Genomic DNA, 23,671 nt, shown 5'->3' on the forward strand with positions numbered 1-23,671 from the left:
CCCACCGATGCTTCCTAACAGCCACCACCTGACTAATGATCCTTCCAACCTCGACCTACACTCCTTCACGCTCCAACATTATCCCACAATCAAAATCTATTCTCTCAGCCCACCCCCTTCTCTCATAGAATCAACCATGGAAACACACATAAAAAGGAGAGAGGAGAGAGGAGAGAGAAAGACTAAAATTAGTTCTCTTCATAGAATCCATCATTTTTGCTCATTCTTGCAGTGATCAATGGCGAAGAAAATTGGGGTCTCATGCCCTAGAGCATTCCTCTTGATTCTAATGATCAAGATAACCCATTTTTATGCCATGAAAGGATGCACCGAAAAAAGAAGAAATGAGTTCATTCTCTCTTTTAATCAAAGTGTTTAACACTAAGCCTTAAAATATCCAATTCATCTTCTCATGTTCACACTTGGATATAAGTGGTTTCAGCCATTTTGGGGCAAACGAACTCAAAATCAAGATATGATTGAACAAGTGGCTTTGTGGCATCAAAATATATCAAGCTTGCCTTTATCACACAGTTTTTGGTTCCCAGATCACATAGTTGCTTTATAACGCGAAACCTTGCAGGGGATTAAATCGGGGGTCAAACAGAATCCAATTGACAAACCGACACTTGTGTTCGTATCGAACTCTATCCAAGTAAACTCCAGCTCATTGATATGCAACCGTTTCATTTTCCATGAAAACTTGGTCTTTTATACCTCTCGTGCCACTTTTCCGCTTCAAAAATGGGCTCTAAAAATCTGCTCTTATTAGACTATAGGCATTTCAGCCTATACCTAGATTGGTTCTCAACCATGGCAAGAAAGTACTAAAATATAGGAAAACATTTGATTTTTGCTAATGGGATAGGTCCAAACCTTATATGAATAATCATCTACGAATGTAATAAAGTATTTTGTGTCACCTAAGGATTGACATGGCAAGGGGCCACAAACATCTGAATGCACAAGAAACAAATGCTCACACACACATGTAGAACTAGACTTCTTATGTGAGTTATGAGTCTCCCTGCCATTTAAACACTAATCACATGAATCAAAATAAAAACAATTGAAGGGCAGAATATATTACAAATAGGTCAATACTTTCATTTCTTTCAAAGACACATACTCAAGGTAACGATGCCATAAAGATACATGTGAGAGATTAGTCACAACCTACACATGATCAACAAATCTAGATATAAGCAAGGGATATAGAATACTATCCTTGGCACCTTTAGCCAAAATGAGGTTGCCACATGTAATCTTCCATGTAGATTTACCAAAAGATGCATGATACTTGTCATCACCCAAGTGTCTAGCTGAGATAAGGCTTTTAGTCAAAGCCACGTTGAGGATAGAGAATACAATATGAAGAGCGTATGGAGATGGGATTGTCGATGGAATTTTGAAGCCTAGTCACTTTCTTCTCTTTCTATCTCTTTGTTGCTTTTTAATTTTCACACATTTTCTCTATCTCTTCCTTCTCAATATTTCTATCTCTTTCATCTCCCTCTCCTGACACTATGTTCTCTCATACTCTCTCTCCCTCTCTATCTCCCTATATCTCCCTCTCCATACATCTTTCTCATTATCCTCTCACTCTCTTCCTCTATCTAGATATTCTATTGTTCCTTTTTCTAGCTCACCCTCTCCCTCTATCCCTTATTGTCTCCTTCTCTATCCCCTTTTTTGAGGGAAAAAAGCTTCCCCCCCCCCCCCCCAAAAAAAAGGGGAATTTCAAAACAATTGTTTTGCCTTATTCTTGAATGAATTTTCTTCACAATAGACCTTTACATACAAACAAAAATTCCCCATTAGGAAATGAAAGAAAAACTCCCCTTTGATTAATCAAACAAATAAAGGAAAAAACCTATCTCTCACTATCTTACCTACATCTCTCTTTCTCCTTGCTATCTCTCCCTCTTCACACACACACACACACACACACACACACACACACACACTCTCTCTCTCTCTCTCTCTCTCTCTCTCTCTCTCTCTCTCCATTCATTAGCTATAGCAAAATGCTAAAAAATTAATCCCTCACATGATGACTTTTTCAGAGCCACACTTTAGTGATCAATCAACGATCTGAGATGAGGATTAAAGCCCTAATCTTATGCACAATTGTGATGAGGATCAAAGGCTAATTTTTTGCTACTCTCATCATGAGGCCTAACTTTGTGTGTCGATAATGACAACATTGTTATGGTTGACATAGGTGGTTTGAACAATGATGATGATGTTTTTGATGATCATGAGCATGACATGTAGGTGTGATGAGGATCAAAGACTGATTTTTTGCTGCTTTCCCTAGTGAGGCTTGACTTTGCGTGTCAATGTTGTGACATTGTTGTGGCTGAAGTTCTACTATTTGAATGATGATGATGATGCTTTTGATGATCGTGGATGAGGATGATGTTGGCCTACACATTGGATCATCAAACGATGGCCAATGGAGAGATAATACCTAAAAATTCTAAGGTTTAATGTTTTATGATTAAGGTAATTATAAAATAAGGTTATTAGTTTTTAATTTATTATGGATTTTGTCTATTTGCTACATGATCTAGGACTTGTTGCACTTGTGCTATGGAATTATGTTGTCCATGGTATTTTATCGAAATGCACTATGAAGATAAGATGATTTTTATTTTATTTATTGTGGAGTTTTTCTATTTGCTACATGATTCGCGCATTCTAGTAAAATACTGTGGATAACATAATTCCATATTATTGGTAGCTTAGGTGCACATAGCACTAAACAATATGTTGATACATGGATGATAAGTAGACTATTTGGCTTGTGATAGCACAAAATGTACACTAGCCATGCTCACGATACTAAAATGGACTCATTTTAGGTTGCCTTACAAGATGTCCCAATTAGATGGTTCAAGTAGAATGTGTTGAATAAGGGGCCGATAGTAGTGTGAATAGGTTAAGTATCCTATATAGAGTGATTGAATGGGCCATTTTTGCTTTTGTCGTAGGCGGCTTTGCAAAGGCTAGATAGGTCTACAACTAAATTGGACTAGATTAAGCCCTTGGACTTAAACATAAAAAGTTAGTCCCAATTAATTTGGCCACACTTTAAGGCATAGACACGTCAAATGATGAGTGATGCTTGACCCTTGGGCTTTTGGACCTAGCCACAACCACTCTATTACCTAAGCATGGCTTTGTGCACATCTTAACATCCCACCTACTGAATTCTAGGCCTTAAAAAGATTGACACATGTTAATATAAAGACGCATTACCCCTACTTATCCACTATGAGCTATTTACCATTTCTAGTTACTATGATACATGATTGAAGACCATAGGGGTGGCCCCAACTTGTCAAGTCCAATCTTGTGAAGAGGGTGATCGTCAATGCACCAACTAGTGACTCAAGGTGCATGAATTGACATGTGCATGATCACTCCTCCTTAGACATTTGAGCACCTAGCACTCGACCATCACACCAACCATACCTTGCCTCTTAGTGATCTAGTTGTGAGAATTTAACTCGTACTTATGTTTGATATAACAGAAGATGATCCAATCGAATCTGTAACATCCCAACAATCAAATTAATGTAATCTAAAAGTAGTTGATGAGCTCTCAAGCTCTTCATTTTTGTTGATGATGTGTCTCCAAAGCTCTGCACTAAGCTTTGTGCACAAGAAAACAATCACCTCCACTTCTTCCTCCAAGTCAATGCGACTTCTCTCTCTCTCTCTCTCTCTCTCTCTCTCTCTCTCTCTCTCTCTCTCTCTCTCTCTCTCTCTCTCTCTCTCTCTCTCTCTCTCTCTCTCTCTCTCTCTCTCTCTCTCTCTCTCTCTCTCTCTCTCTCTCTCTCTCTCTCTCTCTCTCTCTCTCTCTCTCTCTCTCTCTCTCTCTCTCTCTCTCTCTCTCTCTCTCTCTCTCTTTGTTCTCTTTGGTTTTCGCACTCACATGTGTGTGTTCTTTGGTTTCCCACAATAGAAGCCAAAGAGAAAGATGGTAAGATTTAAAAAAATCACAACCAAGAAGATTACTGCACCCCCTACATCTCTCAAAGCCCCATGAGGTGAAAGGCATTTTCTCTGTTACAAGTAAGAGAATCAATGGAGTAGAAGGTTATGAGAAACTAAGAGAAAGAAAAGCTTCATTCAATCTACTACTACTAGAATGGATTATTTGATTGCTTTTCTTTTTATTTTGGTAGTTGACCTTGGAGCCACCCTCAGAAAGGGTTAACATTTGCATTTGTATTTTGCAATTTTGGGGATTGGGATTCTATTTGTGTGGAAATCTTGAATTCTCTTTTTGGTTTCCAATGGTATCTAATGATTTTTTAATCTTTTTATTGGGTTTGTACTTGCTTACCAATTGTAACTTTTTCCTCAGTGCATTGGTAAGTTTTATAGTAAGTTTTTATCCTCCTTCCTAGTTGAGGTTGTGAGAGTGTTGGTATCATAATAATTTTCTTCATTTCCATTTCTTTAACTCCCCAACACTAAACGTAGAAAAAACTCTTACTCCTAGAAATATCAAGTGGATGTGTTTGTTGACATAATCAACATTGCACTTCACCTGATACTTAAAGAGTTATCCCAAAAGGATAATTTTTTCCAACGGCCTCCCTATTTAGAAAAATATGGAAGAGTATAGGGATACTTTTAGTCTCCAAAATCATCATTTTCTTAAACTTTCCCTTTCAAATTATTGTAAGTCTAAGAAAATGCATCTTTGAACTCTTTTAGAAAGCTAAGGAGCTTGTTATCATCCTCTATAGTGAGTTCTTAGTAATGCTTACAAGTTTGGGTGTTTCTCACTCTCCTACTTAAAGGGAGCTCTCTCCCTCAACCCCTGAGACCTATGGACTGCTTATTGGTCAAGCATTTCAAGCCGAGCGGCCATGGCTACCTCTCACATAGCCGACGTGCTCTCCCTACCTATGGGGTGTAGTGAGCTTACCTTAGTGCCAGATCAAGTACCCTCCTCTCCCGTGCACACCGGTAGCTCCACGATCCTTGATGCAAGCTCGAGCAACCTCAATCCCTCTTTGTCAAGCTCCATCCTCCATAGCTGCATGAGACAAGAGAAGAGAAGGAGATGAAGAGAGGAGATGGGGAGCTTCTTCTCCTCGATCCCCCACTCTCACACACTCACTCCCTCACTCTCTCACAGTCACTCACTCCCTCACTCAAGCACACACAAGAAGACAAGAAGAAGAGAAGAAGAAGAAGAAGCTTTTTGCCACACACCAAGAATGAGAGTTTCCATTAACTTTTTGGCCTATATACATGAGGCACTTTTTCCCTTTTCTGTAACTTCCTAGCTTAGTCCTATCGCCTGCCCATGGTTACAAATTGCACAGGAGGGAGCTGAGCACTCTTTTACAAAAATTTTAGCTGCGCCTATATATTTAGAGGTGTGCCTTCTCCCTTTTGCCTCTTTTGCAAATTCCATGGTTGCGTCTTGGACTCCTACTGGTTGTTCCCATTCTTTTGGATTTTTTTTGGGTTCGTTCCCTTGTGAGGCGCATTTCCCTTTTTCCACCTTGCGCTTTTCCTCTTGATGCCTCTTCTTCAGCTTTCTTTGCTATGCAGTACACACTACTAGATTCCCTTAATTGATTTAATAGAATCAGTCTGTATCTTAGCACCTAACATTATAATGACACGATCTCCTTTCTTAAACTTCATTGGAAGATCTTTGGTCTTCTTGTGGATTCCTATATTAAAATCTATCTCCCTTTAAGCATTATTCAACATTTGCAAGTTGATAGCTCAAACTCTCTTTGTCCTTTTTCTTTATGGTAGTTTGAGAAATCTTCAAGTCATTAACAATGCTAACATCTAATTTGAAGCTTGAATCTTGTGAATGGCTTGGGAAATTAGGGTTTGAATTCTCTCCCTTTTTTACTTTTGAGGACTTCTAGAGTAGACATGGGTTTGTTGGCTTACCATGAAAGTTCACGATCTAAGATACTAATGTGTTCTCTAATTTAATTTTAACTACACCAGCATCAAATTAGTAGGCCTCAATTGCATGGATCTATTCTATCAAGTTTTCATCTAAAGAGTAGTCAATGGATGCATTGTCAAAGTCCTTGGTGCTTTCATACTCTAATACTTATTCTTTTGACTTGTTATTGTATTCAGCATTAGGGTCTACTTCTACCATGAGGTTTGTTGCTAGGCTGTAATGGTAATCAAATAGCATCTAATGCATCTTTATTTGTTTCTCACTATCAAATAATTGTTTGAATGTTAATAAGTTTTACTTGAAGGTTGTCCTATAGGCACCATTTCCATTGATGAAGTATTTTCTAAAGCCCATCTTTTGAAAAGGGAGTTTGAAATCCTCTTGCTTTAGTTGTATCAATACACCAAGATTCAGCATAAGCATTGTCACTAAGAATGCTTCTATATATGACTTGAGCAAGTGTATCATTGGTTCTTCTATTCCCTTTTGACTTCTTTCATTTATGTAGTTGTACTCTTGGTCTTCCCTAAATGGAAAGTCTATGGTATCAAGGATATGCATCCAATCTTGTTCATCCTTTGGTCTAGGGATATACTTATTGAGTGGCTTAGGCATAGGGTGGCAATTCATATCTCCTTTAAGCATGCTAGAGATAGTGTCTAGGTATTTATCTAACAACTTTTCATCTTTTCTCTTACTACATCCTTCTTGTTGCTCAAGAAGACCAATCCCTTACCCTAGTTCTCTATCAACTTGGATTTTCCATCCAAGGATATCCAAGCAATAGATCATATTCCACTCCTTTCGTCGCCACAAATTTTATGGAGAATGTCTCAACAAACCAATCTTTCAACAGACCCAATGGATGGACTTTTAAAAAGTACATGCTTGAAATAGATGAAGTTTTCCAAGCTTCAAAAGCAACTTGATTGAGGATGTTAAATCTATGTCCTATGTCAATGATTCTTCTTATGGTGTCACCCAAAACTTCAACTAGAAGAACATTATGACGGTCAATTCCCTCACAAAACATATTCATTCCTATAGCTCCTAAAGTTTGTATTGGAGTTAGGTTGAGGGTTACCCTTATTTGAGGCTCTTCTTTTGTTGTTTCTACTTCAAATTTTGACTACCCATGACTTGAATCTTCTCCAAAGAAATGGATTCCCTTTGACTAAGGTTCCTAGTAGGACTAGTACATTATTTGAGGTTAGGGTTGCAATGATCATTGGTCCTATTTCCTTAAATTGAAAATTCCTAGTCCTTTGTGTTTTGCACCTATACCCTTGTGATGGCATTGCTTGTGGTTCCTCTAGGTTAGGTTGATGGGGGGTAGGTCTCCCAAAGGTATTTGGACCAATGGGGGTTGAGATTAGTGTAATATTGGACAAGAAAAATGCACTCATACCTTCCACTACTTCTTTCTTTTCAAACTTAGGTTGTGCTTCCTTAACCTAATCATTGACCTTGTTGATAACTTCTAATTCATATTGTGGGTCAAGGTACTCATCTAATTTGGTAGTGGTTGCCTTTTTGGTGAAATGGTAGCACTTTTTTTTCTAGAAGTGGCTATCTTGATATCTACACACTTCTTTATTTTCTTTCAGATTTTTCTTTTTGATCACTGATCCATTGGTAGTAGAAGGACTAGATATACTGATTCCTCCATTCTGACTCTAAGCTCTTGTAATAGTATTTATAGGGATAGGTATCATGTCTTCTTTGTTAATCACATCAACTCCAAAAAGACTTAATGGTATTGAAGGGATGATTACCTTAATAGTAGTTTATTTCAACTTAGTGAAATCTTGATACATATGGGTTATGCCACATTCACCTATCTCTTATTTATTCTATTGTCCATGGGGGATTCACGTTCCTATGAGCACTTTGTCAATGCATGCCCATGTTGACCACAATTCTAGCAATCAATAATCTCACAAGTTTGGATCTCCTTAAGCCATATCCTAACATCATCAATGGAATTAGGTGGTAGTCCATAAGGACTACATTTCCCACTTTGTCATATGTGATGTAAGGGTTTGTGTATTCCTCTTCCTCCCATGTTTCTTCAATGAATTGCACATAAGATTTACTCATAGGATGAGTTATAATTAGAACCCAAAGGTCTTGGTATGCATTAAGGATTGAATTTTTCTTCTAGTGTAAGTTACATAAGGCCAATTGTTAAGGCCTTTGATAGAAATGTCATTTATTTCGCTACTAATATCCTACACTGGTGTAAAGTGCAAGTTGGGGAAGCTTTCTTAGGAAAATGTAGTAAGATGCCACATGGCCAAAGTGACCATAGTTTGTGCACACTCAATTAAGTTTGGGACATTTTGATGGTTGATGAACTCCTCACAATGTATGTACTAGATGTTTTCTCCATATGACCTTGACTACTTAATGGTTTCCATAGTTTGAAGAGCTCTTGTTGTTATTTTTTAAAGACAATTGGGATGCCTTTTAGTAGTGTTGAGGTCTACATTGTTGGTGATTTTGATTCTTGAGATATTATACACCTTTTGTATTTTCTCCTCTTCCTATGGAGGTCATCTATTCTAATGGCTAAATTTACTATTACATTTATGTTAAATCTATCTAGAATTGAATTGCTTACCATGGTCCTTTTTCTGCTCTACATTCATTAGCCTTATTATGAGGTTCTTCCCACCATAAGCAAACTTTACAAAGTACATAATGAAGTTGTACATACAAAAGGGTGGCATATAAAAAGGGGTATTCATAGTTCAATAGAAAATGAGTGTAGTTTATCCATGAAAATGTCATAGATAAGTGGTTTTTTAAATATGTCTCGAGCACAAATAATTTAGAGGGCTATTATATAGTGGACTCACCTAGTTTATATCTAAATTTTCTAGCACAAGTTAGCTTCCTTGTTTTGGAAAAGGGTATTTGCATTGAAATTAGAAAAATCTCTACCTCTTTGAGCTATGTTATTATGCTTGGTATGTAGCCAAAAGAGAGCTCACATTGTCTTGTGAACATTGGTCCTTTTCCATTGTCTAAGTGCTTTAAACAAGTAGGGAAATACTATCAAAAACTCAAATTTGTGTAGCCTATATTGTTTGTAGGAGAAAAAACATTTCCATTCTTTTACTTTTCAAATATGGTTTTTCAAATGTATATTGTTGCATAATCCATATCAAAACGAAGGAGGGCAACTATAGATACAATATATTTGTCTTGCATGGTTTTCATATTGCTTCTTGCCTATCTTTTTCTCTTTCTTATCATGGTGGGTCATGGCTTATTAGCACTATTATTAATCAAATGATAGTTTTCATGATCGTTACTTTTGGATTGTGCTACAATGAAATGCTTTTCATTTTGTGCATTATGAATCTTTGTACATTGAATATACATTATGTTTCACAATATTGGTTTGAAGCTCTTTTTTTTGTCTCTTATGAGTAGTGCAATTGTGCCAAATATTTCACAATGAGTTTTTCAATCATTTATGTGCTATTAATGTCAATTATTGGCATTTTGTCTCTATTGATACTTTATATACACTTTTAGTGGAAATATCAAGAGGCCATGAAGTTGAAGAGGATACCTATGTAGTAAAACAAATCATTATGCTCATTAATTCCCTATAGCTTTAGCTCATCTTGATTTTTTCATAGCCTTATGATGAGTGTGGTCCTTCTACCTTTGTCTAGAGGGTGCTCACTACTTATATCACAAACATGCTTAAAATCAAAGATGGTTTTTGTATGATATATCTTTATAATGAACCAAATATCTTGTATGAATTTCTTTGAGAATTCCTCATGGATTGATAGATCACAAAAATTTAATGTAACTTCTTGGTCGGCAAGTCACTTATGTAACACAATTCATTTGAAAAAAGTGACTATTTGGGGTGTTATGTCACAATTATTGAATATGAGAGCGAGAGCGCACACACACACACACACATGCACATGCATGTATACACACACGCGTGTGTGTGCACATGCGTGCGCATACACATGCATGAAGAAAGAGGGTCACAATCATTTGTGTGAGTAAGAACTTGTTACATGAAGAAAACACTAACCCTAAAGTTTTAGTTTAGCCTTCAAAAAGTGAGATAAATTGTTTCCTAAACCAAAAAAATCTAATAGTTGGTTAGCAAAATACATTTTATGAGACACATAAAGATATAGAACCATAGAATTTTTTGTTTCCAAACTTGTAATACTAAGATTTTCTTGATAAAAGTAACTAGAACCTCAACATTGCCTATGCAAGGAAAATTCCAAGGATAATGTATTGATAAACTAGAGTACAACATTGTCTATACAAACCTCAACCGTCTATCCTTGCCTCAAGTTTAATTTTGACATTGAATATTTCCTACATTCCTTTATGTTTTTAATCACTCTCACTTCCACCTGAGCTAGTAATTCTTAGCATATTTGAAGTGTTCATTTACGGAATGGTCACATGCCTATGTAATGAATTTCAATGGCATGATTTTTTTTTGGAAGTCCATCAAGTATTAGTAAAAGTAACCTATGTTTGAAACTTCCTTGAAATAACCAAACTTCATAGCCTTGAACTTCCTACCCCGCATTGAAAGCTCCACCTCAACCCCACAAGGATCAACCTAAAGCAAGTTCTGAATTATTACTATGATCTCCTATCAGCATTATCTAGCATTAGCTTGAGGCTTCTACTTTGCTATCATTCCTTAAACTGAAGTAGGCCATTGTCACACTTAATTGAGAGAGAGAGAGAGAGAGAGAGATGCGTCGACCCCTCTACTCGTAAGGTACAACCTCAACTTCGGTCCCCCCCTAAAAGGACATTAATCGGGATCTATGATGACACACTAGCTTTCTAACTTGTCCTAATCTAGCATTTTGATTTTTCTATAGAAGTCTCTTAGCTAACCGACACCACTCTACCATAAGAAAGATCCATTGGCAATCTAATCACTCTCTTCCCTTGAGGAGTTACTTTGGTTTTCTAATTATTCTAACATATTTTAGTTTACTATATAAAAGTAACTTCATTAATTAATCCATTAACAATGTTACTTCACGTAAGTTAAGCACAATTACAAATACAAGGAAAAATAAAAATTTTAAATAAAATATTTGTTTGAATATATTATCTTTATTGTTATTACAATAATAGTTCTAGTCCATGTTGGGACTTCATTTGAATGCAAAAAAAAACAACCAAACTAGCATTGGGGCCTTCCAAGAGATCCTTCCTAGGCTCATAAGAATTAAGCTAGTCCTACAACACCCAAGAAATTACTGATAGAGTCCATGGCTCCTTAGCACCTCCTAGCTAAATGGCAAGTCCCTATGGAAAGACCTATCCTATCTAGTGTCAATTCTAGCATTTGAAGTAGCAATCCAACTCCTTAGTGAAGAGTTGTATAACCAACCTTGGGAAAGGTCTACATGCACATCCCAAAGTTTGGATAAATTATTTCTTAGAATCCACAAAGAGTTTAAACATTCATTTTAATATGATAGCTAGTTTAATAAGCATACTTGTGAATAAGCATTTTTAAAGCTTCAAGCTTACAAATATAAGTCCCACTTGATCTAAGCCATGGTTTTGATGTTGAGTCTTAAGCTTTGTTGATGTGAACTTTCATTGGTCTATTTCATTTCCAAACTTAATAACAAAAATAAGATAATGCTTCTATTCAAGCATGAAAGGGATTCCTTCTTCGGAAGATTGGAGCATAACGAACGTATCTTTTTGTTTCAATTTCATTGAGATTTATTTCTCTATTCAAGAGTGAAATTCACATCAAGATATCTTGCTAGACAATTGTCTAGCAAAAGGGTTGACGTCTTCGTAACCCTTGTTAGCTTGAGAGATCAATCTCTCTTTATTAGTTAATTTTTATAAGAAAACTAGGATAATATGTAACCAATGTCACTAATTATCATAACTTCCTCAAGTTTTTTAATCATACAAAGATCTCCTTTTAAATAGAGATTTCCTTTCAAATAGACTAAAGTTAACTTTGATTTTACCACAAATCTTTTCAATCAAGCATTTCATCATTGGAACATGAACATCCAATGTTTAGAAAGCTCTAAATACAAACTAGGTTACATCACGGGATGGGTTGTTCATATTGGAATTTCCTTGTAACTACCAACATTTTCTTTTTGTCAATCTGGTCGACTCTTGAGGTGTCCATGAGGAATCCAAGGATTCAACTAGTTGTATCCTAATTCATTATCATCTTCCAACCAATATTTCTATTCTTGTTGTATCAAAAGTACTTTTCAACATACAAGGGAGATACTTGAACTTGAGTGGGCATGATGAGAATCTTCGTTTTGGGCAAACTTGTGCACACCAAGTTTCCTACTATGTTCCTCATCTTGGTCCTCCTTTGGAACTGTGTCAATCCTTCTAGAATTTGTGCAACATTGAGTCAAGGCTTGTCAAGGTAGAAGGATAAACTCAAAGTATAGAGTTTGGTTGAGTAAGAAGAAAGTCCCAACTGCAAAGAGTGAACTCAATAGTAAGATATAAAAGAGGAGTTATGACAAATTGGAAGTTCTAATGCATTCTTTGAATTGGAAAGTAGGAGATGCAACAAGGCTAAAATGGCAATCGGTCCAAAATAGAGATACGGAATGGAGAGGGGATTGGTATTTATAGTTCAAAAATTACAAGGATGAATACTTTTGGGGGTACATGGGTATGCAAATAGTATTACAAAATTTCCTCATAAAATTTAAAGAAAACTAGGTAGAAGCATGCCATGACTTCATCTATCATTGTGAGAACTAAATTAAGTTCCAAACAATATAAATATTTAAGGGATGCACTGGTTTACTCATTTGTTTGACCCTCTTAACTATTATATCATGATAGATAGGTTATGATATTGTCATTGTGCATAGAATGTGTCGATTGTTTGTCATCTGAGCTGAAAGGAAACTGTTGATATGCAATCAACTACAATTCTATCTACTTTCTTGTTTCTTCTTTGGCTAAAATATCCTGCCTTTACTACTAACCAGAGCTTATATTACTGGGTGAATTGACTTGCATTATTGATCTTGATTACAAGCTTAAATGGTTGTTTGACAGAAAAATGTCAAGTGTGATGAATAGCAATAAACACATACTTGACAGTTTTACGAATACTTGTGCTATTCCATATATAATAGTATGTAATTACTATATATAATCATGCAAAGTTCAAAGCCATATACAAATTGTAGCTCAGAATCAGGTGAAGTCATAAGCTGAAGTTTCCACCCTTTCGGCGCACACAAGCCCCATATTACTATACACTTGTAATTGCATACTATTTAACAAAAAAAAAAATCCTAAAATAAAAAAATTCCTGTAAAAAATCAAACAGTATGAAGGAGCACTAATGCCTCTGAAGCATGTAAAGGAGGGTCACAAAACACAATGTTACATCACCCTAATCAACATAATTTTGGTCAGTGTATACTTCAGAACTTCTGCAGATGAAAATTTCCCATTCACCATTACAAATATCACAATATGAGGCCCTCGTTTGGCATCCCAATTTTTTAACTTCACCTTTTTTGTAGCCATGGTTTTTCTTTCCAGAGACATCCTGTCAAGCTTCATCATGTTGTGATGGAATACATCAGCATATGATTTCTAAACATAGAGGTCATCTACTTCTGAATTGAATATGAAGCTTGGAAAAGTAGTTGTAATATCCCTGCAACAAAGCCATGTGTGTATTAAGTTACGTAGAAAAAAGATGCTTTGTTGAGCAATGATAAGTGAACTGAGTATATATGTACTTCAAATAAGGTAGAGTCATCATCTTCATAAGAGATGGGTTTCGACAAACAAAGTTTTTCCACTCTTCTCTATCAATCTTTCCATCACTTTTCATGTCCACTTCTGCAAAAGTCTTAAGTACATTGAAACCATGTCAGTTTTGTTGTTGAGAATGAGATACGTCACTAATAATCTCAATCATGGTGTAAGCAAGAAGTTTTTCACTTGAACTTGTATTGAATGTAACCTTTTCTGTTCTCACAGGTGAAACAAAATTTCTAGGCTATACCAATCTAAACCCTGCTGCTGTTTTTTATCAGGAGCCATATGAATAATACCTTGTCTACAATGGCATCAATAGTATCATCTGATAATTTCATGCTTGATTCCTCCATTAGAGCAGCCAACATAAGTTTCACCTGCTACAAAGCTTTTAGACTTCCACAAAAGTGTTGCAAACTCAAAACACTTCTTCCCGGGAAAGAAAAAAGAAATCTTGATACATTCATTTTATGAATACCTTATTGGAAATGTCATAGCAAATGTCAGATTATTACCTCTTCTCGTCCAATATATCCAGTATGTTTCAAGTCATAGAGCTTGAATGCAACTGCTTCAAAAAATCCTATCAGTTCAATGAGCATAATCACATTCACACATCCCCAAAACTTAGAAAATGTGAAACAAGACTTGACTTTTAGGATGTCTACAAGTAAAGAAGTCAGTTCCAGCTAACTTACAATCAATCTTATCTTCATCAGATGCATTTGGATGGAAAACACTCAGACCTCGAACAAAGTCCTCAAAGTCTAACACTCCAACTCCTTTCACATCAAACACATCAAAAACCTGCTCATTCAAAACAAAGTTACCAATCATTCCCATTCAATCCACAGCCTAGCTCCATAGGCCTTGACACCTTTCACACATAGCAATTGTTTGTTGAATACCATTTTCACTCATCTCACAACTGGCAGGAGGAAAACCAGGAGGTGATGTCCTGAAAACGTGCATAAAAAATTCACCCTTTCAGAAGCTAATACTGTTTTGTATGTATGCACATGTGTGCATGTGCATGTGCGCTTGTTCACATATGCGTGGGTGTGTGCATTCCAGGTGCAGCCATGTGTGCATGCATGTGTCCATACGCATAAGAACCAATTTTCTCACATACAATGGTTACGCTCTCATTAAATAGGGATGTTATTGGTACATATGGAGGTTGTTCTCATAAACACTCAAAAACATGTGTGGTCATATCATAGGTTCATAGGCGCCCACATCCTAACATGTGGATGGCTTCTTTATTGTTTATTTGATTATTGGCCAACCTATTTTGTGTCAAGATATTTTCTTTATTTTTGTCTATAAAGAAGAGAGTGGCCATAGTGATATAGTACTTGGACTTATAGATTCTTTGAGGAGGAGATTGAGCTTGTGGGAAGTGTGTGAGTAAGCACTCAACCATTATAATATTGATTGTCATAGTGGATTCCCATTGCTAGTTTCATCATGTAATCCTCTATTTCAAAGATCTCTTGTCTTCATAATTCCGCTACTTATTTTCCTCTTCTAACATGGTATAAAAGTTTAAGTTCATGGAAGGAGATATGTGTGTGTTTTGATGTGGTGTATTGTGCTTGACAACTACGAGGGTTAGCTATCATGTAGCAAGCTTGGCATGTGAAAGCATTTGGTGACATGGATGTATCATACCTCGCTAGATGTTGCTTGTATTTCTTGTGTTGGTGACACATGATGTGCATTTTATTGTCTCAATCACTTGGCAAGTTTCCATTCCAATTGTACTACAGTGGTGACGTGACACTTTGGTGTCATCAACCTATACTCCTTGCAAGAGATATGTGCATATGCTTTGCAAGGAGTAGTGGTGTATTGTGCTTGACAACTACAAGGGTTAGCTATCATGTAGCAAGCTTGGCATGTGAAAGCATTTGGTGACATGGATGTATCATACCTCGCTAGATGTTGCTTGTATTTCTTGTGTTGGTGGCACATGATGTGCATTTTATTGTCTCAATCACTTGGCAAGTTTCCATTCCAATTGTACTATAGTGGTGACGTGACACTTTGGTGTCATCAACCTATACTCCTTGCAAGAGATATGTGCATATGCTTTGCAAGGAGTAGTGGTGTGTTGTGCTTGACAACTACAAGGGTTAGCTATCATGTAGCAAGCTTGGCATGTGACAGCATTTGGTAACATGGATGTATCTTACCTGGCTAGATGTTGCTTGTATTTCTTGTGTTGGTGGCATATGATGTGCATTTTATTGTCTCGATCACTTGGCAAGTTTCCATTCCAATTGTACTATAGTGGTGACGTGACACTTTGGTGTCATCAACCTATACTCCTTGCAAGAGATATGTGCATATGCTTTGCAAGGAGTAGTGGTGTACTTGCAAACTATACAATGAATATTGATAACAAAAAGTCAAACCACAAAATATGTTTTTACCTTGTATGGTGGTGCAATCTCATGGATGTCTCATTTGCAAAAATGTGTGGCATTATCTAACATTGAAGCTACCATTGAAGCTTAGTATATTGCAGCCATAGGATCATGCAAAGAAACCATATGGCTTACTCGTCTAGTAGGAGACTTGAGCCTTGGTGAAGACATGCCATCATTGCACAATGATAGTCAGAGTGTCATCATGTTGGCAAAGAATCTTGCGTTTCATGTGAAAACCAAGCACATAGAAGTGAGGTATCACTTCATTTGTCAGGTGCTTGAGGAGAAGCAACTTGGGTTCATCAAAGTTTATATTGATGATAACCCTGCAAACTTCCTCACCAAAAGTTTGCCCTCCGAAAAGTTTGCACATGGCAGGGAGTTGATGGGCATTGAGTGAGGGTAACTTAGATGTATTTACCTTACATATTCTCGGATTGTTTTGTCTTACTTAAAAAGGCACATTGGCCTTTAAGTCGAAGGTTGTTGGGGTAAAGACCAATGTGGCTGTCTGCCCAACTTACTACACCTTAAGTATATACGTACACACTCATTCTTTATTTTTGAGTGATAAAATAGTAAGGTACTACGTTCTGTGTGTGTGTGCGTGTGTGTGCAATCTTCATTCTCCTTGTAGCTCCAAATTTCCCACACATCACACTTGTCTATATCACAATTGGCTTGTTGGAAGAGTTCAAGAACTGACCTAACTATCTAAGTGATGGAGGTTCTTGAACCTTCCCCTTTTGTTGGAAACTTCCTTACATGGCTAGGATTTATAACCATCTCAACATCAACATTTTCTCTACAAGTATTCGAGTGATGAAACAAGGTGTTGCGCTCTATGTGTGTATGTGTATGTGCATGCGCACAATCTCCATTCTCCTTGCAGCTCCAACATTCTGCCAAATCTCCCACACCCTTTATCACACTTGTTTGTGTCACCATGGTTTAGTTGGAATAGTCCAACAACTAATCTAACTATCTAAGTGATGAAGGATTTTGAACCTTTCTCTTTTGTTGGAAACTTCCTTACATGGCTAGGATTTGTAACCATCTCAACATCAATGTTTTCTCTAGAAGTATTTTAGTAATAAAACAATAAGGTGCTGCAATTAACATTTGGACATTCAAGATATTGTGCAAAATATTGCACCCTTTGATAAATCCATACTGGGCAGGGTGAATAATGTTCGAAAGATATTCATGCAATCTGTTAGCCAGGACTTTGGTAAAGATCTTATACACAGAGCCCATTGTTAACCCCAGCTTGAGATGGAAGTAAAAGAAGTGAAATGCGGATGAAATGGAAGCAGCAGGACGGAGAACAAGGAAAGGCGCAAGGGCGGCCTCTAAAATCAAGTTGAAGGAAAAAGCGCATTTTAAAGTGAAAAGCACCCCAAAACTTTTGTAAACGAGTGCCAAGCTCCCTCCTGTGCAAATTGTATAAGGGTAGATGGACGTAGGCTAAAGAAATAGGCCAAGTAGAGGGGAATGGAAAAGAGGACCTTGCCACAATGGCCGGTCGTATAAAAAAGGGGATGGGTGCCCATGGGATTTTAGGACATGCATATAAAGTTCAAAAAGTGAATGAGAGCTCATTCTTTGGTGTGCGGCAACAAGAGACTCTTCTTCTTTTCTTCTTCTCTTCTCTTTGCTTTCTTGTGTGTGCTTGAGAGAGGGAGTGTGAGAGTGTGAGGGAGTGAGTGTGTGAGGGTAAGGGATCAAGGAGGTGAAGCTCTCCACCATCTCCTCTCTTCTCTTCTCTTGTGCACGGCTATGGAGGATGGAGCTTGGAGGTGGAGGCTAGAGGATGCTTAAGCTTGCATCAAGAATCGTGGAGCTATCGGTGTGCTTGAGGGAGGAGGCAACTCATTCGGGCATCAAGGTAAGCTCACTTCACCCCAGTAGGATTGAAGGTGTGTTGGCTAGGTGAGAGATAGCCATAGGTGCTCGCTTGAAATGCTTGAACGAATAAGCAATTTGTGGATCTTGGCGGTTAAGCATGAGCTCCCTTTACATTTTGGTTCCATTGCCGGGACCAACGGATTCAAGCTTGAGTGCTTGTGCACCTCAAATCAAGCATCGAAGTAAGGGTTTTATCCCCGAACCGGAGATTGAGATAGGTAGGAAGTTTTGGGTTTTTTAATCTTCACAACAAGTAAGTATTTTGGTTATTTTGGTGGTTTGATGATTAGGAGAGTAGGAGAGATCATTTCAGTACTTTACTTTCGATTCTTGTTGCATTTAGAGTACGTTAGAATTAAGAAATCGGATTGGAAAAGCGTAGGGTTTGCTACTGTAAAACAGGCCCAAACAGGGCACAAATCGAGAAAAACGGGGAAAAAAGAGTGCTCGAGGGGATTAAGGTTGACAAGTGAGTGATCAGGAGTGGCAAGACCTTTGTCGAGAAGGGGTTTAATAGCCAAGAAACCAAGGGAGAGCTCATTTGAAACCCTGATTGTGTGTGTGTGTGTGAGAGAGAGAGAGAGAGAGAGTTCCATTGCGTGGATTCACTTCAATCTTGCCACTGACGAGTTTGTTGCCTGCTACTACAGGTATATCCAAACCTTCTTCTTTATCCATAGCTTTGATTTGGAGATGTATGCGATATACTGTGAACTAAATCGTGTGATTCGAGTGATTTATTGTTACGTCGGCTAAAAACGCGCTGCGTTTGGCCTGTCTGAGCGGCTCAATTCTGACCAAGTCCCAGAATCGGCCCTCAGCCACTTGTCTTTGGCCTCCTCGGCCCGGCCGACTTGGCCTTTCTCACTCGGACACACACCCACTCGACCTCGCCGAGTTGCACATTCGGACACACTAGGTACTCGGCCCGCCCAACTCAACCTCGACTTGCCCGCCTGACCCAGTCCTGTTCGGCCATGTCCATTCGAACCGTCCGAACTCCATATTCGGCCTCAGCCCACTTGTGCCACATGTCATTCAAACGTCCAATTCGGCCCAATTCCACTCCCCCCTCAGTCATTGGGCCCGTCAAAGTCAACAACTTGGCAGAATAAGAAATCCTAGACATGGAAGAGGGCAGCTTAGATCGTAAAAGCAACGAAGAACTTGACTATAGTTGTTAGGTACGAAAGGTACGGTACGGTACGGTACGATAAAATACGGTACTAAATGGTACCTTAAGATTTTAGAAGGTACAATGCGATATTAGTACGAAAAGAAAATTAACTACATTTTTTTAAAACTATAAATAATAGAACACATGTTTAAAGTGAAACTAGCAATGCCGTTACATGTGAGGCATCACTATCATCAGCATCATCATCATCATCATCTGAGTGCTCATCAAGAGAGTTTGAAGATGACTCCTCGTCATCGAATGATAAGGCACTCTCATACTCATCCTCACTAATAAGGTTACCATCATCATCAAATGATGGCTCCCTAGGCAATAACGGTCTAACTGTAGGCAAGGGGGGAATGTCATCATCATGGACTAGATGAGAGCTACTAGAGCCCCCGCCTCATATATGTCTGCAAACCACTTGAATCACCCCTCGTCGATCTGGGATGGCGCCGAATGACCATGCCCCTGCTGGCAACTTGAACTCCTCGCCCACAAGCACGCTGACTGCGAGTGTCACGGGTGTCTGCTGCTATGAGCTCTGCAAAGATCTGCTCCTCCTCATTGACCTCCTGATGTACACTCATAAGAGTGTCGCCCATCAACTTGAATGTATCAACATTCACCTACACAATACACATAAGATAATAGATTATAAATACTAAATTGTTGAGTATAATACTATAAAGTAACAAGTTGAAACCAACAAATTTAAAAATTAAACTTGACTTATCATTTTATGGTTAGGTATTTACCTGCTTTGAACTACCCATACTTATCATGGCCTTCATCATGCGCAAGTTAGTGCAGCAATAGACTAGCCTCTCTAACTATCGTGTGCTAAGACGATTGCGAATCTTCGTGTGAATGAGAGAATAGGCAGTCCAGTTTCTCTCACATGCACCCGAAGAGCAATCCTGTGCGAGGACTCTCATGGCCAAGGGTTGAAGAGTCTCCAACGCATATCCAAAATTTTGCCACTAAAATGGAGGCTTTACAAGTGACTCCCTTCTCCAACAAGTGGGAGAAGAAAATGCCACATGTCCTTGCTGATCTGCATAGCATCCAAGCTCCTCTAGGACTGTGTTGTGGTCATCTATGGGGATCTTACAGAAGCTCTCTGTCATCCATGATCGCCGGCGACTTGTAGGCCAGATGCACCAATGCTGCAAAACCATGGATGGGCCTATGCATCCATGCCCATCTTCTCTCTGCTATCTCTATAATGTATGCACGCTGAGAATCTGTGATCATCATGCAAGCCCATACCTCCACCAATGCTACTCTGAAAAAGTGAATGAGAAGGCCAATGGTGGACTCCTCACAATCAGTCATGCACAACACCCTATAAAAGAGAGTCACGGCAATCACAATGGCATGGACTTTCTGCCAAAACTGCTCATCAAGGCACAGCCGCTGCATGGCTTTCGCCTCCTCTGTCTCATGCTCATCCCACTCATTCCATAGACTGGACACCACTGTTTGGCATAGGGCGGACCACACCTCATAAAGCCGCCCCAACAATAACCACATATAAGCAAACCGAGTTGAAGAAGGCTTCTTCAACTCAAGTTTGCTATGCTCGCAATCCATCGCAAGCACCTTCACCTTCATCGTGAAGAAGGTGACAACAGATGTAGCCTTGTGTATCACCCTCTTCACCCATTTTAGCTTCCCGATGTCCTCCATGAGCAAGTCCAAACAATGACTTGCACATGGAGTCCACACGATCGAAGGAAACTCGGCCTCAAGCAAACGGCCCATGCGCCGACAATTGGATGCATTGTCGGTCACAACTTGCACCACATTCAACGGGCCCACCTACAAGCACATCTTACATGGCACAAATTATAAAAGCTTCAGGGAGAGATGAATCATGACTTGAAAATTCTAATTATGATTCATGAATAATGAAAGCAACTTTAAAAAGACAATGTGTACCTCAATGATAGCTTGCCGAATGTGGCGGTAGATGAATGGGCCGGTCGTTTTTCTTCCCCTCTTACCAATGTCTACGGCCCGCAAAAAATATGTGCCGAGTGGATATGAAGCGAGTATATTGATGATACCTCATTTCTTACGGTCACTCCATCCATTGATGAGAATGGAGCAACCGTATTTTGTCCATGCGGCCCGAATAGGATCAAGGGCTTTATCAATCTTCTCCTTCTCTTCATCAATCTTCTTCGTTCTCATATCATTGTATGAGACATTGGTCCATCCTTCACATGGGCCCACATTGGCGATGGTTCTCACCATCTTCTTCCATTGCTCATGCTTTAGGATGTTGAATGCAAGATTGCACTCGATCACCGTGCATGCAATCTCAACATCGGCTTGTCGTTGCCTTTCTCTAAGAAAGGCAACCGATCCACGTCTATGACCGGGAGCTTCAGAGAGAGGATTGCCTCTCCGATATCCATGAGCCTCTAACCTTTGCCTTTTGCCAATGCTGGAGCCCGAAGCGGATCTGGAGTCGGTACCACCAATGGTAGAGGCCTCACCCGCATCGGTCGAAGATAGGCCTACATTTGAGGCTTCCTCATGAGTAGGCATAGGTGTAGATGCCGCTACCACCGATCCGCCATCTCCTCCTCTAGTGGATCCCCCTCTCATCTTGGCGAGAATCTTGTTCGCAATGTGTTGAGAGAACAACTTGCACAGAGCGACTTGCCCCCCCGTCTTGGTAAGATGTTGGAGAAGCCGAGTCACACCACTTGTGTAGCTCTTCCTACAATACTTGCATATCCAATTGTGAGAGTTGGACTTCTTTGTGCTCCTCTCCACATGGATGGCGTACAAGTTGAAGGCCTCATGCTTCTCGCATGTCATGGTGTCAAGGTGAGGCTAGAGGCCCGATGAAGAGGAGAGAGTCGAGACTTGTCACACCGATTGGCGGTGATGCTTGAAAAGGAAGGGGATGGGGGGAAGAGGAGAGAGTGAGATGATGCTTGAGCCTTGAAGAGGGAGGGGATCGGGGAAACTTGGAAAGTTGGAAGAAGAACGAACTTTGAAAAGGAAGAGGATGGGAGGAAGACTCGAGAGAAGAGGGGAAGAGGATAGAAAGAGAAAGATACTCAAACTCAATTAGAACATAGCGGCAAACCTGCAGAGGACATCATAGCGGACCTTGAGGAGAGGAAACTAGTACGCAAAGCTCTGCAAGGCATAGTTGCTTACAACCAGGATTAGCAGACTAGGAGCTTATGCCAGAGCATGAAAATGCGAGAGAGATCCAGAGAGTGCTAGCCCTAGCAGGCAGAAATCGAACGAAGAACGAGAGAGCGCTAGAAGGAGACCTCACATTGAGCGAGCTTCTGACAAAGCAGTTGCTAGATAACACAGCAACAAAGCAGAGCGTTGTAGCATTAACAACATCGCTACTGGCAAGGTTAGGAGTGAGCCAAGGCTCTAAGAGCCAATCAAAAATTCCCGTAGTAGCAAAGCAGCTAAACAAATACCAGCCAAACGACGACCCGTACAGCTTCGTAGAGCAGTTCGAGCAGGTCTACAAGGCCAACGGCCTTACTGATCTCACTCAAAGCTCGCAAGCTTTCGATCTGTGCTTAGGCGATAAGGGTAGGACCTGGTATACGAGTCTAGATACTGCTAAGTAAGCCAATTTCAATGGCTTGAAAATTCTCTTCATTAAGAGATTCTCCGAACCTGGATACTCTGATAACTTGCTAGTGCAACTCATGAATGTTAAGTAGAGAGAGAGATAACATTCGAGATTACGTGACCCATGTAAGGAGCCTCTTCAAGAGAATCCCTATGGACGAGAGACCAACCGAAAGAGCGGTGTCCACAGTATTCATTAACGGAATACGAAGTGAATAGCTCTACAAGGCCTTGGCAGGCAACTCGAGCCTGCAGCGAGATGCACTGGCAAGAGTCTTTGAAAAAGCCATTAGGGTGGACGACGAGCAATAAGAGAAGCTCTAGGAGCTCGAATCGAGAAGAGTCCAACGATAGGAATTCCGAGAGAGCTTCAACGCCGAGCGAGAGATCAAACCCAAGTGCTCAAGATAAAAATAAGGGCACTAATTCAGGACAAGAGCTAGTAGAGATGAAGATGAACATAGCCAAATTGCAGGAGATTATGAGATGACCAACGCGCCCACCATCCAATGCGTATATTGTGGCGAAAACCATCCACCAGCCGAGTGTCAAGACCCTAGGTCATGACCTTGCGCTAATTGCAGTAGGTTTGACCATAACGCCATGCATTGTCAATTACCTAAGAGATTCCCATACTCGCAGTCTTACAGTCAACCCTACCTTGAGAATAGGCCGCTGAACTTCTTTGAAAGGGGAGCCCCATTGGCCCTCCCAACACCTAATGACACTAAGCCAGCCATCCCTAGGATG

At 39.3% G+C, this 23,671-nt stretch overlaps 1 protein-coding gene across 18 annotated transcripts in view; it reads right to left on the reverse strand.

Moving 5' to 3' along the window:
* Positions 1 to 11,962: 11,962 nt before the first annotated feature.
* LOC148010212 (calcineurin B-like protein 1) overlaps positions 11,963 to 23,671 on the reverse strand; it is a 40,185-nt gene continuing 28,476 nt past the window's right edge. For 15 of the 18 annotated variants that reach the window (XM_087672615.1, XM_087672612.1, XM_087672613.1 and 12 more), the window contains 5 exons: positions 14,473 to 14,581; positions 14,290 to 14,342; positions 14,071 to 14,154; positions 13,753 to 13,865; positions 12,489 to 13,667 (listed from right to left, as the gene is read on the reverse strand). In XM_087672615.1, coding sequence (XP_087528741.1) covers positions 13,604 to 13,667; positions 13,753 to 13,865; positions 14,071 to 14,154; positions 14,290 to 14,342; positions 14,473 to 14,581 — 423 coding nt within the window. In that variant the 3' untranslated portion in view covers positions 12,489 to 13,603. Of the gene's footprint in view, positions 12,459 to 12,488; positions 13,668 to 13,752; positions 13,866 to 14,070; positions 14,155 to 14,289; positions 14,343 to 14,472; positions 14,582 to 23,671 lie in introns of those variants that run through there. The other 3 variants (XR_015689674.1, XM_087672617.1, XM_087672616.1) reach the window with 3 other exon arrangements.

This window comes from Lygodium microphyllum, chromosome 30, assembly GCF_053477565.2.
Source record: "Lygodium microphyllum isolate KBCC chromosome 30, Lygodium_microphyllum_v1.1.10, whole genome shotgun sequence".
Taxonomy (NCBI): Eukaryota; Viridiplantae; Streptophyta; class Polypodiopsida; order Schizaeales; family Lygodiaceae; genus Lygodium; species Lygodium microphyllum.